The sequence below is a fragment of the Pangasianodon hypophthalmus genome, chromosome 14, assembly GCF_027358585.1.
Source record: "Pangasianodon hypophthalmus isolate fPanHyp1 chromosome 14, fPanHyp1.pri, whole genome shotgun sequence".
In the NCBI taxonomy this organism is placed as follows: Eukaryota; Metazoa; Chordata; class Actinopteri; order Siluriformes; family Pangasiidae; genus Pangasianodon; species Pangasianodon hypophthalmus.
Window position 1 is genome coordinate 2,359,912 of NC_069723.1, and position 16,285 is coordinate 2,376,196.

At 40.7% G+C, this 16,285-nt stretch overlaps 1 protein-coding gene across 4 annotated transcripts; it reads left to right on the forward strand.

Annotated features, from left to right (window-relative positions):
• The first annotated feature begins 431 nt into the window (after nucleotides 1–431).
• On the forward strand, nucleotides 432–15,936 carry slc36a4 (solute carrier family 36 member 4). 4 transcript variants are annotated; one of them, XM_053239982.1, is made up of 12 exons: nucleotides 432–649; nucleotides 798–861; nucleotides 1,650–1,746; nucleotides 4,458–4,548; nucleotides 4,857–4,945; nucleotides 5,063–5,158; nucleotides 5,365–5,449; nucleotides 6,315–6,584; nucleotides 6,760–6,858; nucleotides 7,841–8,010; nucleotides 8,367–8,536; nucleotides 15,333–15,936. In XM_053239982.1, the coding sequence occupies exons 2-12, from the start codon at nucleotides 840–842 to the stop codon at nucleotides 15,563–15,565; spliced, it is 1,422 nt and encodes a 473-aa protein (XP_053095957.1). In that variant the 5' UTR covers nucleotides 432–649; nucleotides 798–839; the 3' UTR covers nucleotides 15,566–15,936. The 4 variants fall into 4 exon arrangements, with proteins under 4 accessions (XP_053095957.1, XP_026799098.3, XP_053095956.1 ...); XM_026943297.3 differs by having other exon boundaries at nucleotides 1,653–1,746; XM_053239981.1 differs by having other exon boundaries at nucleotides 432–861.
• The last annotated feature ends 349 nt before the right edge of the window (nucleotides 15,937–16,285 follow it).

Genomic DNA, 16,285 nt, shown 5'->3' on the forward strand with positions numbered 1-16,285 from the left:
AGAAACAATACAATGTTAAACGTTATTTTGCATTAACACTGCACCGCTTTTCATCGTGCACGAGAAACAATACAATGTTAAAAGTTATTTTGCATTAACACTGCACCGCTTTTCATCAAGCACGAGAAACAATACAATGTTAAACGTTATTTTGCATTAACACTGCACCGCTTTTCATCGTGCACGAGAAGCAATGCAATGTTAAAGGTTATTTTGCATGCAGCTCGATGCTGAAATTACTTTGCATGTGACAGACACACTGCGGATTCATGGAAGGACAGTTTGCATGCATGGAAAGGCGACTGAAGACGCAAACACGTTGCATGCGTTCGCCGTGTCGTGGCGCGCGGCTCCTTTAAGAGGCGCTCCCGTTCCTGTGGAATGCCGGTGACGTTTACAGCAGATTCCGTCGGCGATGATGTGCGCGAGGCGGAAAGGCGCTCGAGCGCGCTGTGGATTTTGAAAAAGAAAAAAAAAAATCTTTAAAAAAAAATAAAATAAAAAATCACTTCACACCAAGATCAGAACTTACTTTTTATGGGGGGGTTGGGCGTGGCACGCGCACCTTTCAGGCCACGCCCAGGCGACACAACCGACGCAGCTTCCACGTCAGCGCGAGCTGGACGGCTGTGATTGTCGCGCGCTCGCGGTAAGGCGTGAGTTCATCTGTTTTCGCTCTTCGTTTGTTGATCCACTGTGACACTCATACAGCCGTGTGTGTGTTTGTGCGCGCGCGCGTGTGTGTGTGTGTGTGTTTAATGTTCAAATACATGTATATACATGCCAACGCATCACAGCGCGCGACGTGCTGAGGCCACGCCCACTATCACTGTTGACGAATGAAGATGGAGCAGCAACTAGGTAAATCTTTGTCACTCTCTGAAGTGTGCACTATATAGGTATGTTTCTGTACGCTCTATCTATTTATTTATTTTTAGTGAAAATGTCTGCTTGAAGGAAGTTCCCTTAATCTAGGGCACTCAAAAGGGCATATGGAGTAATGCACTTGCTCCAAGGATATTGCAAAATACAGCATTGTGTATGTACAGTAGTGCACTCCAGGAGAGCAAAGTGCCCTATCCTTATCCTTAAAGTGCCCTATCCTTATCCTTAAAGTGCCCTATCCTTATCACTCTTTCAAGTGCCCTATTATGCTTATTGTACACAGTGGACTTGTAGCAAAGTGCACCCTCTGTAGGGAAAGATACACTTGTTTATGCACTGTAGTGCACACTTTGTAGGGGAGATCACATCCGTTTGTAGTAGGAACATTTAATGAAGCCGACTTCAACATGTCGAGTGTGTAATCGGACACAGGCGCTGTGTGTTGTGTACTTAATTCAGAGACGCACACTCTCTCTGTAAATGATGCTGACTCAAAAGTGTGTGTTTTGCCCTAGCGCTTGTTTTGCCCTCATCCTGATGACTTACTCAGTGCATTAAGGGCGCAGGGAGTATTTTGGGTTCTGCAGCACTTGCTCTGTGAGGAACTGTTTCAGATTACTGTTTGAGCCCTCAGGCTGTGTTCATTTACCAAACACTCACAGAGGAAATTAGCGAGACATTATATGGAGTTGTGTTTTATATGTTTTTGTAGAGTACATGAGTGTATACACACACTGCTCAATAACCTGCCCTTTGACCCTAAGCAGATATGGAGATGATGACCCCGCTGATGGAGGAGGTGGGAGAAGAAGAGAACTCGGACGAGGAGAGCGCCAATGAGCAACAGTCACACGGCATCACGTGAGTCTGAGTTCGGATGTTCACACAACACACTATACTATACACTGTGCACTATACACTGTACAAGGCCCACTATACATTACACACTACACACAATACACTGCAAAATATATGCTTTACACTACACACTATACTATACACTATATACTACACACTATACACTGTATACTATACACCATACACTATATTACAATACACACTGTACCCTACGCACTATACCCTATAAACTACTTGCTATACAGGGCACACTGTATACTATGCACTATACACTATACAGTACACACTACACACTGTATACTATGCAATGTACACTATACAGTACACACTACACACTGTATACTATGCAATGTACATGATACACTATGCAATATGCAATAATCTACACTATAGACAACACTCTATTTAATATACACTAAACACTATGTAATATATATTCTACACTATACACTATACACTACACACTGTACTAAATACTCTACACTATACACTACGCATTATGCACTATACACTATACACTATGCACTATACATTAGACACTCTATGTACTATATACTTTACACTATACACTACACATTATGCACTATACAGTACACACTACACACTGTATACTATGCAAAATACACTATACAGTACACACTACACACTGTATACTATGCAATGTACATGATACACTATGCAATATGCAATAATCTACACTATAGACAACACTCTATTTAATATACACTAAACACTATGTAATATATATTCTACACTATACACTATACACTACACACTGTACTAAATACTCTACACTATACACTACGCATTATGCACTATACACTATACACTATGCACTATACATTAGACACTCTATGTACTATATACTTTACACTATACACTACACATTATGCACTATACAGTACACACTACACACTGTATACTATGCAATGTACATGATACACTATGCAATATGCAATAATCTACACTATAGACAACACGCTATATAATATACACTACACACTATGTACTATATACTCTACACTATACACTACGCAGTACACATTATACACTATACACTACAAACTACACACGATGCACTATACATTAGACACTCTATGCACTATATACTCTGCACTATACACTATGCAGTACACATTATACACTATGCACTAACCACTACACACTACGCACTATACATTAGACACTCTACACACAATATACTATACACCATACACTGTGTACTATATACTCTACTCTATACACTAGCAAGTACACATTATACACTATGCACTAACCACTATATACTCTACACTACGCACTATACATTAGACACTCTACACACAATATACTATACACCATACACTGTGTACTATACACTATACACTACACACTACGCACCATACATCAGACACTCTATGCATTATTTACTATACAATACACACAACAAACTATACATTAGACACACTATGTTATATATATTCTACACTACACACTATACACTACACACTCATTGCACTCTGTACTATACACTACACACTATGTACTATGTACTATAAACTCTACACCATGCACTACACACTATACACTATACAGTACACACTACACACTGTATACTATGCACAATACATGATACACTATGCAATATGCAGTACTCTACACTAGACTACGCACTATATACTATACACAACACATTATGTACTATATACTCTACACTATACACTACACACTATACTCTATATGCTATACACTACACACTGTACTATATACTGTACACTATGCACAATACATTACACAGTATGTACTATACACTACATACTCTATGCACTATATACTATACACTACACAGTATGTACTATGTACTCTAGACTCTACACCATACAATACACACTATATACTATACACTATGCACTATAGATTATACGTTATACACTATGCACTATACACTATACAATACTGTGGAATTATTAGATTTTCCTTTACTTTCTCTTATGCTTATGATCTGTTTTATTCTCTTTATGCTGTTTCTTATTATTTGTGAGTGTATTCTGTACCAGAGTGTTCTGACCATGATATATCACCCCATAAGATAAGTGCGACAATGTCATACAATGAGCTAAGCCTCTCTGAACATGTTATCGCACATTTACACATTCAGTTAGACAGGAAGAGAGACAAGCTGCGAAACAGAACTCTGACTATACTCTCATATTTCTCCATCTGAAGAACTTCTGCAGATAAAATTCATCTACTGTGAAGATCCTGTCTCCAGACTTATCCTTTCACCCTTAGCATCTGACTGAAGCGTTATTCTGGTGTAAAAGATGACACTACACACTATATACTACGCACTGTACGCGATACACAATACACTATGTACTATATACTCTACACAATACACCACACACACGATGCACTATACACTATACACTATGCTTTATGCTCTGTCTCATATCCTGACTGTCAATTATGTTTAAATGATGGGACATAATTTCATTCACTAAAATCACTAATATGAAAAGAGCCTGAAGGTTGTAAACTCCCCCTTCCTCCTCTACAGGGCAGGACTGAGAAAAAGCGGAGTATTTCCATCGATAATACACTAGTCCAGCATTTTCCAGAATACATTATACATAAAATAAAAAAAAAATCATTTGTCAGTTTAATATGTATGAATACTGTTATTTCTAATGTTAACAACCTCTCTCTCTCTCTCTCTCTCTCTCTCCCCTCAGTTTCACTCAGACTTTACTTCATCTGTTAAAAGGGAACATCGGCACAGGGCTGCTGGGCTTGCCTCTGGCACTGAGGAATGCTGGGATACTGGTTAGTGATGTCTGTCTCTGGGCTGTCCTCACTGTTCATTAGCGCTGACCTGAGATCAGCCTTTTCCTCTAATTCTCAATAAGAGCATAACGAGCACCAGCTGATCCGAGATCAGTTTCAGTAATCTCTATTTATTCCAACCGGTCAGATTACTTTTTAATACAGGCAGATCAGATTATATCTTTAAATAGTCCCGCTAATCAAAATACCTGGTGTTTGGTCTTCGTTTACTCTATTTAATCAGATTACACTCTCTCTCTCTCTCTCTCTCTCTCTCTCTCTCTCACTCTCTCTCTCTCTCTCTATAGTTGGGCCCGGTGTGTTTGGTGCTGATGGGAGTGGTGTGTGTTCATTGCATGCACATCTTGGTGAACTGCAGCCACCAGCTGAGCGAGAGGTGAGACTCTGTGTGTGTGTGTGTGTGTGTGTGTGTGTGTGTGTGTGTGTGTGTGTGTGTGTGCGTTTGGTGATATGGTGATTATCATCAACATTTCACTCTCTCGCTCTGTCTCAGGTTAAAGAAGTCGCCTCTTAGTTATAGTGAGACAGTAGCCGTTGCCATGGAGACAAGCTCCTCCCACTGCCTGAGGAGAGGTGCCAATTTTGGGAGGTAATGCATCCCATCATGCCTTTCATTGTTGTCGTAGCTACTATATTCTGATGTAGCTAAAGTTAGGTTACTAGCTAACTGTGGAACGTCTGAGTTCTGTCCTCTACCTCGCTCTTCAGATGAAAATCATATACGTGATATACGATCTCTACATAAAAGTTGTGTAATTTATCCAAGGCGTCCGTCATGGTTTTCTTTCCCCCCAGACTGTTGGTGAACTTCTTCCTGGTTTTGACCCAGCTGGGCTTCTGCAGCGTGTACTTCGTCTTCCTGGCGGAGAACATCAAACAGGTACACACTCTCGTCCACACAGAATAATCAGACTAATCACATCATCAGTGCTCATTTCATCCGAGTACCAGATACTTACCAGATACCGGAATGTGATTTCTTGCGTCATTAAAAGAGTGAATGCAGAAGTCTGCTGAAATTCCACCTGCAAATTAAAAATTCATTAAATACTCTCTTGTTTAAATCACACAAGTTTAATTTAAAAGTAAATACAGTTGTCCAATTAGGTTCTACCTTAAATTGCCAATAAACAGGTACAGGCTCTCATCCAATCAGAATAAACACATCATAAAACAAGTACACATTCTCATCCAATCAGAATAAACACATCATAAAACAAGTACACATTCTCATCCAATCAGAATAATTTGCATCATCAGTTACATACACGGTCTCGTCTAGTCATAATAAACTCCTAATAAACAGGGAATTACTCTTAGCCAATCAGAACAAACCCCTCCTCAAAGCAGACGGATATACATTCTCATCCAATCAGAATCCGGCATCTTGTTTCGTTAAACAGGAAAATACAGCTGTCCAATGAGAATTCACATTAAAATTTCATGCTCTAATTTCATGAGAATAAATTCCTCAGTAAACAGTTACACGTTCTCATCCAATTAGAATCGACTCCTCATTAAACAGGCCCATGCTTTCATCCAATCAGAGTAAAAACCCAATCAAACAGGTACAGGCTATCGTCCAATCAGAATCTGGCCAAAGGGAAAATTTATATAGCCTCAAATTTCACCAAACCCAAACATCCAATCAGAATCCAGCATTAGATATTAAGTGCAATTTGTTGAATATGTGTTCATCTGCACTTCTGATATGTGTGTGTGTGTGTGTGTGTGTGTGTGTGTAGGTGGTAGAGGGTCACTACATTAACTCTTCCTCCTCATCATCATCTTCAGAAGCAGTGTTAGCGTTTTACTCCAACAGCTCAGAAGGGGGTGGAGGCCCTGTCGTTTCCACGGCGACAGGGCTGGACCAGCGAGTGTACATGCTCCTTCTCCTACCCTTCCTCATCCTCCTCACCTTCATCAGGGAGCTGAGCAACATGGCACCTCTGTGCGCTGCAGCCAATCTAGCCATGGCCGCCAGCCTCGCGCTCATCTACACCTACATTCTCGCTGTGAGTGTGTGTCCCAGGTTTGAATATGTGGAAGTGTGTATGTGTGCGTTTGTCTGTGTTTTTTGTGTTTCTATTTCTGGATGTTTTGACAGTACAGTACAGTGTATAAAGTAAAATAAATATAATAAACATAATGTGTATGTGTGTGTGTGTGTGTGTGTGTGTGTGTGTGTAGGATGTCGGTGACCCCAGGCAGCTCCCATACGTCTCCACATGGAATAAGTTCCCCTTCTTTTTTGGAACTGCCATCTTTGCCTTTGAAGGGATTGGAGTGGTAAGTGTGTGTGTGTGTGTGTGTGTGTGTGTGTGTGTGTGTGTGAGAGAGAGAGAGAGAGAATTATTACCTGGCAGTTGAGACAGGTCTGTCCCAGACCTTCGCTGCAAGTCTCATGGTGCCTCTCTGGATAAGGACTATTTTAGAGCTCCATTATTTATCTCACTATAATGCTTATCCTGGAGTTCCACTACATAGCCCATTGTTTAGCTCAGTATGAGGACTGTCACAGAGCTCCACCATGAGGCCCATCACTTAGCTCAGTATAAGACCTATCACAGAGCTGCATCATGAGGCCCATCACTTAGCTCAGTATAAGACCTATCACAGAGCTGCATCATGAGGCCCATCACTTAGCTCAGTATAAGACCTATCACAGAGCTGCATCATGAGGCCCATCACTTAGCTCAGTATAAGACCTATCACAGAGCTGCATTAGGAGGCCCATCACTTAGCTCAGTATAAGACCCATCACAGAGCTGCATCATGAGGCCCATCACTTAGCTCAGTATAAGACCCATCACAGAGCTGCATCATGAGGCCCATCACTCAGCTCAGTATAAGACCTATCACAGAGCTGCATCAATAGGCGCATCATTTTATAAGGCCTATCATGGAGCTCCACCACAAGCCCCATAATTTAGCTCAATATAAGTTCTACCGTGAAGCTCCACCACAAGGCTCATCATCTAGCTCAGTATGATGTCTGTCACAGGGCTCCAACATGTGGCCTATCATTTAGCTCGGTATAAGACCTGTGACAGAGCTGCATCACGAGACCCACCTTTTAGTTCATTATGAGGCCTGTCATGGAGCTCCATCATGAGGCCCATCATTTAGCTCAGCTTAGTTTAGTAGAATTACCTGTGGCCTCGTGCCTGCAGCCGAATCAAAGCCATGCCAATACTCATTATAACTGCACTGTTGCTCATATGATATGGCTTACCTGTACACAATAATAAAATAATGTGTGTGTGTGCAGGTTCTTCCTGTAGAGAATCAGATGCGTGAGCCGAAGCGCTTCCCCTGCGCTCTTGATGTCTCCATGGGCATCGTCATTGTCCTCTACGTTACCTTGGCAACGCTTGGCTACCTCCGCTTCGGGGATCACATCAAAGGAAGCATCACGCTCAACCTGCCACATGACTCCTGGTAACCACAGTTACGATACGACATGAAAACTCAGGGGTCAGGCTAGAAGACATGTTTACAGAGTCATAAATATTCAAATGAATATGTTTTAATATGCTAATATGTGCATGCACTCTTAAAAAACAAGGTTCTTCAAGGGTTCTTTGTATAATTAGCTTATGATTAGGTTCTTAGTTTATTAAATGAGTTCCATTTGGAACCGTCTCTCACAGGGAAACCCTGTTGTAGAGTTCACCAGAGGATCGAGACCATTAAGAGTTCTGAGTTTATATACCCTCCATATCCTTGACTCTGTGTGTGTGTGTGTGTGTGTGTGTGTGTGTGTTTATACTGAGTTTAAATATCCTCTGCTGCAGGTCTAATCTCCTGGTGAAGGTTCTCTACTCGTTCGGAGTGTTTGTGACGTTTGCTGTTCAGTTCTTCGTTGCTGCGGAGATCGTGGTACCTGCTGTGTGTGAGCGTGTTTCAGAAAGATGGAGACGACACACTGACCTCTTCACACGAGCACTGCTGACCTGCATTACCTGTGAGTGCAGCATACACACACACACACACACACACACACACACGTATTCAGGTCTCACTGTACTTGCAGGAACCAAATGTTCATAATAATGTGACAGATTTCTTTTTTCTGAAGACTTTCCATTGACCTAATGATTACTGTAGGTGATTAACGCTGTGCTACACCTAAACCTGACCCAAACCTTAACCTCCGTTAAGCAGAAGGAAATATTTTGGCTCTTTTAGTTGTAAAAAAAGCTGTAAAAACACTCACTTTGTGAAAACTGGGTGATTGTGAAGACATTTAGTCCATTTTAGTCCTCATAAAGATAGGATGGTGTCCCTGAATCATCTTTGATCTTTGGTGCTCACAAGGTAGGTGTTTGAACAGGGTCCTCATAAAGACCTGAATACATGAATACACACACACACACACACACACACACACACACACACACACACACACACACACACACACACAGGAACACATACTTTCTCTCTATAATATCCACAAGTTGTTATGAAACTATTGTTATATATGTAACAGTTACTTGATTTAGAACTTAATGATTACATTTTTGGACAGAACTATTAACACACTCCTGTGGGCCAATCGCGTGTGTGTGAGTGTGTGTGTGTGAGAGAGAGAGAGAGCGAGAGAGTGGGCGAATACTCATTGAGTGTTCCCTCACTTAGTCTCCATGTGGCTTGTGGTGGAGATCAAGAAACTACACGAGGACCATCACATAGTTTAGTGTGAGGCCCTTTGTGGAGCTTCACCACGAGGCCCATTATTTAGTGTTTTCATGTGTTTTGTGGTGGAGATTCACAATGAGACCCATCATATAGTTCAGAATGAGGCCAATTGTGGAGATCCAAGTATGAGGCCTGTAGCAGAGCTACACCACAAGGCCCATCATATAGTTCAGAATTAGGATTTTGCAGAACTGAGCTCCACCATGAAGCCTATATGTAATTCAGAATGAGGCCTATGACAGAGCTCCACCATGAGACCCATTATAGAATTCAGAATATTAATGCAGAGCTCAACCATGAGGCATATTATGTAATTCAGAATGAGGCCTATCATTCAGCCTTAATCATAAGGTGTGTTGTGGAGCTTCACTGTATGAAGTATTGTTTAGCTCAGAGGCCCTTTTATTTATCTCAGAATGAGCCCTTTCACAGAGCTCCACCATGAGGCCTATTATATAATTCAGAATGAGTCCTTTCACAGAGCTCTTCCATGGGGCCATTCACAGAATTCCACCCTGACCATTACAGAATACAGACTGAGTTCTAATGCAGAACTCCACCATGAGGACTATCATTTATTTCAGAATGAGGCCTGTTGCAGAGCTGCGCCATGAGGCCTGCTCTCTAGTTTAGAATGATGTCTAACGCTGAACTCCACCTGATGCCTATCATGAAGCCTTGTGGTAAGACCTGTTGTGGAACCACTGTTTAGCTCAGTGTTGGAGACTCTTATGGGGATGCATTATTTAGTTCAGAATGAAGTCTATGGTCCTCTCCACCATGAGGCCCATAACGTGTTTCTGAATGAGTGCTGTTTCAGAGCTCCATCATAAGACCCATCATTTAGCCTTGTGATGAGGCCCATCATCTTGCTCAGTATTAGAACGATAGCGTAGCTCCATTTGGGCCATCATATCCTAGTGAATGATGTCTCATGCAGAGCTCTACTATCAGGCTCATTATTTAGCCTTGTGGTATGTGGTCTATTGCAGAGCTCAACCATGAGGCCTTTGACCAAGGTCCACCATGAGGCTCATCATTTATTTCAGTATGAGACCTGAAATAAGCTCCACCATAAAGCCTGTTACAGAGCTCCACCATAAGGCCCACAATTTATTTTAGAATGAGGCTCGTTACAGAGCTCCACCATGAGGCTCATTACATAACTCAGAATCAGGGCTGTCACAGAACCCCACCATTAGACCCATCATTTATTTAAGAAGGAGTGCTCTCCCAGAGCTCCACCATGAGGCCCATTATTTGGCACTATGATGAGGCCCAACATCTAAGTCAGTATTAGACCCACTGCTCTATCATGAGGCCCATCATACAGTAGTGAACAATGACTAATGCAGAGTTCCAACACAAGGCCCATTTTTTTTAGCGCTGTGATGTGGTCTGTTGCAGAGCTCCACCGTGAGGCTCGTCTTTTAGTTCAGAATGAGGGCTTTCACAGAGCTCCACCATTATTTATTTTATTTCAGAATGAGTCCTGTCACCAGCCCATCATTTATTTTAAGAATGATTGAGATCTTTCATTTCTCTCTCTCTCTCTGGTGCATCCTGGGAGTTCTGAAGGTGTTTGCGAAGCAGAAGAGACTTGCACATCAGTTGACTGAGCACAGAATTATGATAATTGTAGAGTTTTTTCATTTCACTGTTTTATGTTTCACTGCTAGTTTCAGCAACAACAGTCTTTCCACACGTCATCCCTAACGAGGATATCAAACTTGATCTTTCTTGTTTCTGTAAGATTGTTAGCAGCATTAGATGGAACGGTTCCAGTTAACAGCAGAAACTAGGCTCTGAAAGATGTACTGTTTTCCGGAGGTGGGAGTGTATGTTTTTGAATAAGCTCATGACGATAAGAGCATGACGTGTTTGGACGTGGCGATACTGGGTGTAAAATGATCATCTTCCAAGCACAGAGCGCGAGCTAATGAGGAAGTCGTGGTGTCAGTTAGGCTGCGGCAAGCCAAATCACGGAGCAGACTGAGGTCTCTGGAGGGCGAGATGCAGCATTCGCACAGGCTAATGGTGGAAATAAAGTGATGGGGTTGTTTTAGAAGGGTCGTGGTTCACCCTAGAGGAAAGTGTTGCGGTGGGAGAGGGCTGTTAACTCAGGAGAGGTAAACACCACGTACGCTGAGAGCGAAAGGTCACTCAGTGACCCGGGAAGTGTGCATGAACAGTGTGGGATAACAAAATGACGATACTTTCTCATTTTTCCAACACAGCGTCTGAAGCTGGGTAGAATATACAGCCCTGTTCGACGGAGGAAATAAATGATTTTTTTTTGTTTTTGGATGAGAGTTTTGGAAGAATTTTAATGCTACAGGCAGAATTTAGAAAGACCTTTTTGTTCCTGTGTGTAAATATTTATGCACAGTGACAGTGAGAAGGTGAGAATATTTTACAAGCTAAGAATTTAAGAAAAAGCTAGCATCAAAGCTTTCTAATGATATGTTCACTGATTTTTATAGAACTTGGACAATAAAATCAAATGTAAGGAAGAAGAAGGGAATGGTTTACATCAGCGTGCATTAAAATAAGGGTGTATGACAATCCACTAAGTGTGGAATAAATGACTTGGGGATGTCCGTTATAGGAAAATAAGCATTATGGAATCCTGAGGGTCCCCGGATCCCACTGTAAAAAAAAAAAAAAAAAGTTAAATAATGTTTTTAATGTTTGCAAATATTGGCACAATAAAAAAAATAGCCTCACACAGATTTCCTCAGGGTGGCAGCAGCAGACAGTGTGTGTGTGTGTGTGTGTGTGTGTGTGTGTGTGTGTGTGTGTGTGTGTGTGTGTGCGTGCATGGGTTTAAAGGGAAGAAGAGGAGACATGACACTTGTAGTCTCATGAATTAAACATCTCTCCCTTTTTGTCTCTTTCTATGCTTTAACTAAAAAACACACACACTTTTTCTTTTTTTTTTTTTTTACAATTCTCAGACACACACACACCAAATTCAGTTTTACAATTTAGGGTACTTTATTGGCACAACAGACAATGGTACATTTGTACTGCCAAAGTACATTTGTACTGCCACAACTACTATTACTACCACTGTTACTACTATTACTACCACTATTACTATTATAACTACTATAACTACTATTACTACCACAACTACTATTACTACCACTGTTACTACTATTACTACTATAACTACTATTACTACCACTATTACTATTATAACTACTATTACTACTATTACTACTATTACTACCACTATTACTACTATTACTACCACTATTACTACTATTACTACCACTATAACTACTATTACTACCACTATTACTTAGTAGTTACTATTGCAACTACTCTACTACTACTACTACTACTATTACTGCTATTACTTTTGCAACTATAACTACTACTACTAATACTGTAATTACTATTGCTACTATTACTACATACAGTTAACATTGCAGCTATTACTAGTACTACTATTGCAACTACTACTATTACTATGAATATTACAGCTATTGTGATTACTAATCCTATTACTATTATTATTATTGCTACTACTATTACTACTATTGAGACTATTACTACTACTGTTATTACTACTACTATGACTATTACAGCTATTGCGATTACTATTACTACTATTGTGAGTACTACTACTACTATTACTGCTATTATTACAGCTATTGCGATTACTATTACTACTATTGTGAGTACTACTACTACTATTACTGCTATTATTACAGCTATTGCGACTATTACTACTAATAGTACTACCACTATTATTATTATTATTATTATTATTATTATTATTACTATTTATACTATTATTTCTACTACAACTACATTTACATTTATGGCATTTGGCAGACGCCTTACATCTAGAGCGACTTACATTTATCTCATTTATACAACTGAGCAACTAGTACTATTAGCACTAGTACTACTACTAATATGAAGAATGAGAAGAAACGAAATGGTTTAAAGTTTGTAGAACTTCGTCTCCGTCATGGAAAGAGCTTTTTCAGTCATTTCTTTCCATCGGCACTGAGATGAAGCTGAGATAGAGGACGAGATTTTAAACGGAAGTGTCACAGTTGTGTAGCTGTAAACTACCAACAAACGGAGCGCGACTGTGACGACGCTGAGACGATACAAACACAACAAGTGAAATTTCTAAGTTAACGTTGCGTTAAATGAAACCCTGCGAGTGGCAACGGCTCTCGGAACCAACCGTGAAATTCCCATCAGTTACTGAAGTACTGTTTTTTGTCGGGTTTTTTATATGATGATGTGATGCACCGCTCTAATAGTGTCTCGGTTTGTGCCTTTGTAGCGGCCGTTGCTTTTGAACTTTTCATACACAGTGGCACAAGACGTTAAAATGTCGCTGATAGGTGTGAGGCAGAGAGAATGCGGATTTCATACAGAGCTATAATTACTATCATTTTATAATTGTAATATATATATATATATATATATATATAATCATTTTTATAGACTTTATAGACTATATATAGATTTTTATAGACTTTTTTTTATTATAAAGCTCCTTACACAACTTTAGTTATTTATATTAATACAGTTATCATGCTATAAATCAGACATGGCACTTGGTTTGATTTAAAAAATGATGCGCTGTCAGAGAATTGTTTTCAGCGTTTCTAGTGTTTAAAATGATTAAACTCCTTGACGGAGTGTAAAGTTAGGACAGACATCTCGTCACAGCAGCAGCAGCAGCAGAAGCTCGAGTTTTCACCCTGCTAGAGCCGAACAGTCCGTTCAGAGCTTTTTCACTTTGGAAAGCGTCTTTTCCTAATTGCCCCGCTTCCCTCTCTGCGAAGTGCTTTTCCAACCTTCTGGTTCAGCTTCAGAAGCCTTTAGGGGATTTTGACATTTGATATTACAGTGGACTGAAGTGGTCAGCTATAGTGACTGCAGCCTGAGGCGATTGCCTGGTTTGTCTGGCTTATTGCTACGCGTCTGCTGATTGGTGTTGAGTCGCATTAATCCCCCAGAGAGAACGAGAGAGAGAGAGAGAGAGAGAGAGAGAGAGAGAATGAAGGTTTCACACAGCTACTATCTTTAGCAAACACAGCTGCAGGTTGAATATGTTACCATCAGCGGTTGATATTTCAATTAAAAAAAAAAAAAACATTTCTTTTTTTAGTAGAAATCTGTTTAAATATCCCAGTTTAACTGATTTCCCTGTTTTACCCCAAATCTACGGTAGTTGCTCACCCAAAATCTGAGCAAAAGTGTGTTTGCGTTGTTTTGCAGCAGAACTACAAGCTTCAGTTTAAAATCATTGAAATCAGATGCAATTTCATTTCTGGTTTCTACAAAATGGAGGACGAGGGCTGGGAGATATGGACAAAATCTTATATCAAGATATGGATAATTTCATATCTTGGAACGATACACATCACCATCTATTACGTTTTCTCTAAAACTGATGAAAAAATATCTATATAAAATAGCGCCATGCATACAGAAGCACCTCCCTTTTTAGGTACAAGTTCCTCATCTTTTATTTGGGCGGATCCCTGTTCTGTGTCGGAGTGTTGGGGGAGATTCGCTCTGTGTCACACTCCTCCATGCTTGTTTTTGTTTTTGTTACATCACACCGCTAGTAGCTCCCACCTTAGCGACGTAAATCGGCTGCCGAAAAGTGGCTTTTGCGACATTAGCGATATAGAGAATATACGAAAATATCCATCAGTAGACATTTTTCCATCGTGCTACGATATGTATCGCCATGTTACTCCGCCCGAGTGTAACGCCCAAGCAAAAAAAAAAAAAAGTAACGTGTTTGCATTACGAAGTTCGCTTAGATGGTTAATTAGCTAACTCATGCTAGCCTAGTACTAAACTACAAAGTCTTAAACTTGCTTGATAGCGAAGTATTGCCATCATTTGTTGAAATCTTCAACTCCTCGGCAATACAAGTGAATGTAGTGCGCAAATCGGCAAGGAAATCACTTCATGCATGTTTATGCTAACTACTAACATTGAACAATTTAAAAAGAGTATTAAAATAAGGTGTTTATCTCTCTCTCTCTCTCTCTCTCTCTCTCTCTCTGCAGGTGCAGTGGCTGTTCTCGTCCCTCGTTTGGATCTGGTGATCTCACTGGTGGGCGCGGTGAGTAGCTCCGCCCTGGCGCTCATCTTCCCGCCCCTGGTAGAGCTGATCGCTTGCTCCACTCGTCCCTCCGCACTCCTTTTCCTGAAGGATTTGTCTATCGCCCTGATCGGATTCCTCGGCTTCCTCACCGGAACTTATGTCACAGTGGGGGAGACGTTATACCCGTCTCCATGACGACGAGAACGAAGCCAGACCCCCTGCCCTATACAGTGATAACGTACTACATTGTGTGTGACACTCACACACTCGGACTCCTGGAGATAAATACATGGGTCGACAATTTTTATAACTCTAATACTTTTTCATTCCAGCTGCACACACTGCCGTCCCTCACCCTGTGTGTGTGTGTGTGTGTGAGAGTGTGTGTGAGAGAGAGAAAGAGAGACCACTGATGTCTGTGCCATGTGGTGCATTACATTCCTCCTATTGCGTGTGTGTGTGTGTGTATATGTTTATGGGAGTGACAGTAAATGTAAGAGCTATACACTGTACTGTATATATTCTTTAACAGATTTATTATTAATAAATTAAGAACTTTAACAGCCTTTTCTGATTTGGTGAGTTTGAAATGTTGGAGTACTAGGTATTTCCGTATATATTTTAACACTATATATTGGCTGCAGCCTTATATAAACCTTTCATATGGTAAAATTTCGATATTTTCCGTTTGTATAGAGTTCGGAAAACTACAGGTTCTCCTGAACTGAAACATGTTCCTCGCATTATCGCATTTAAAGATTTGATTCCAGGTTCCCGAGTGGTGCGGTCCCTTCTTGGCCAATCGCGTGCATCTGTTAACTCAGGTATGCGGAAGAGGGCAGATAGCGCTTTCCTGACACTGAGTGTGTTACGCTGCTCTGTGACACAGCGAAAGATGTGATTGGCTGGCTTCAC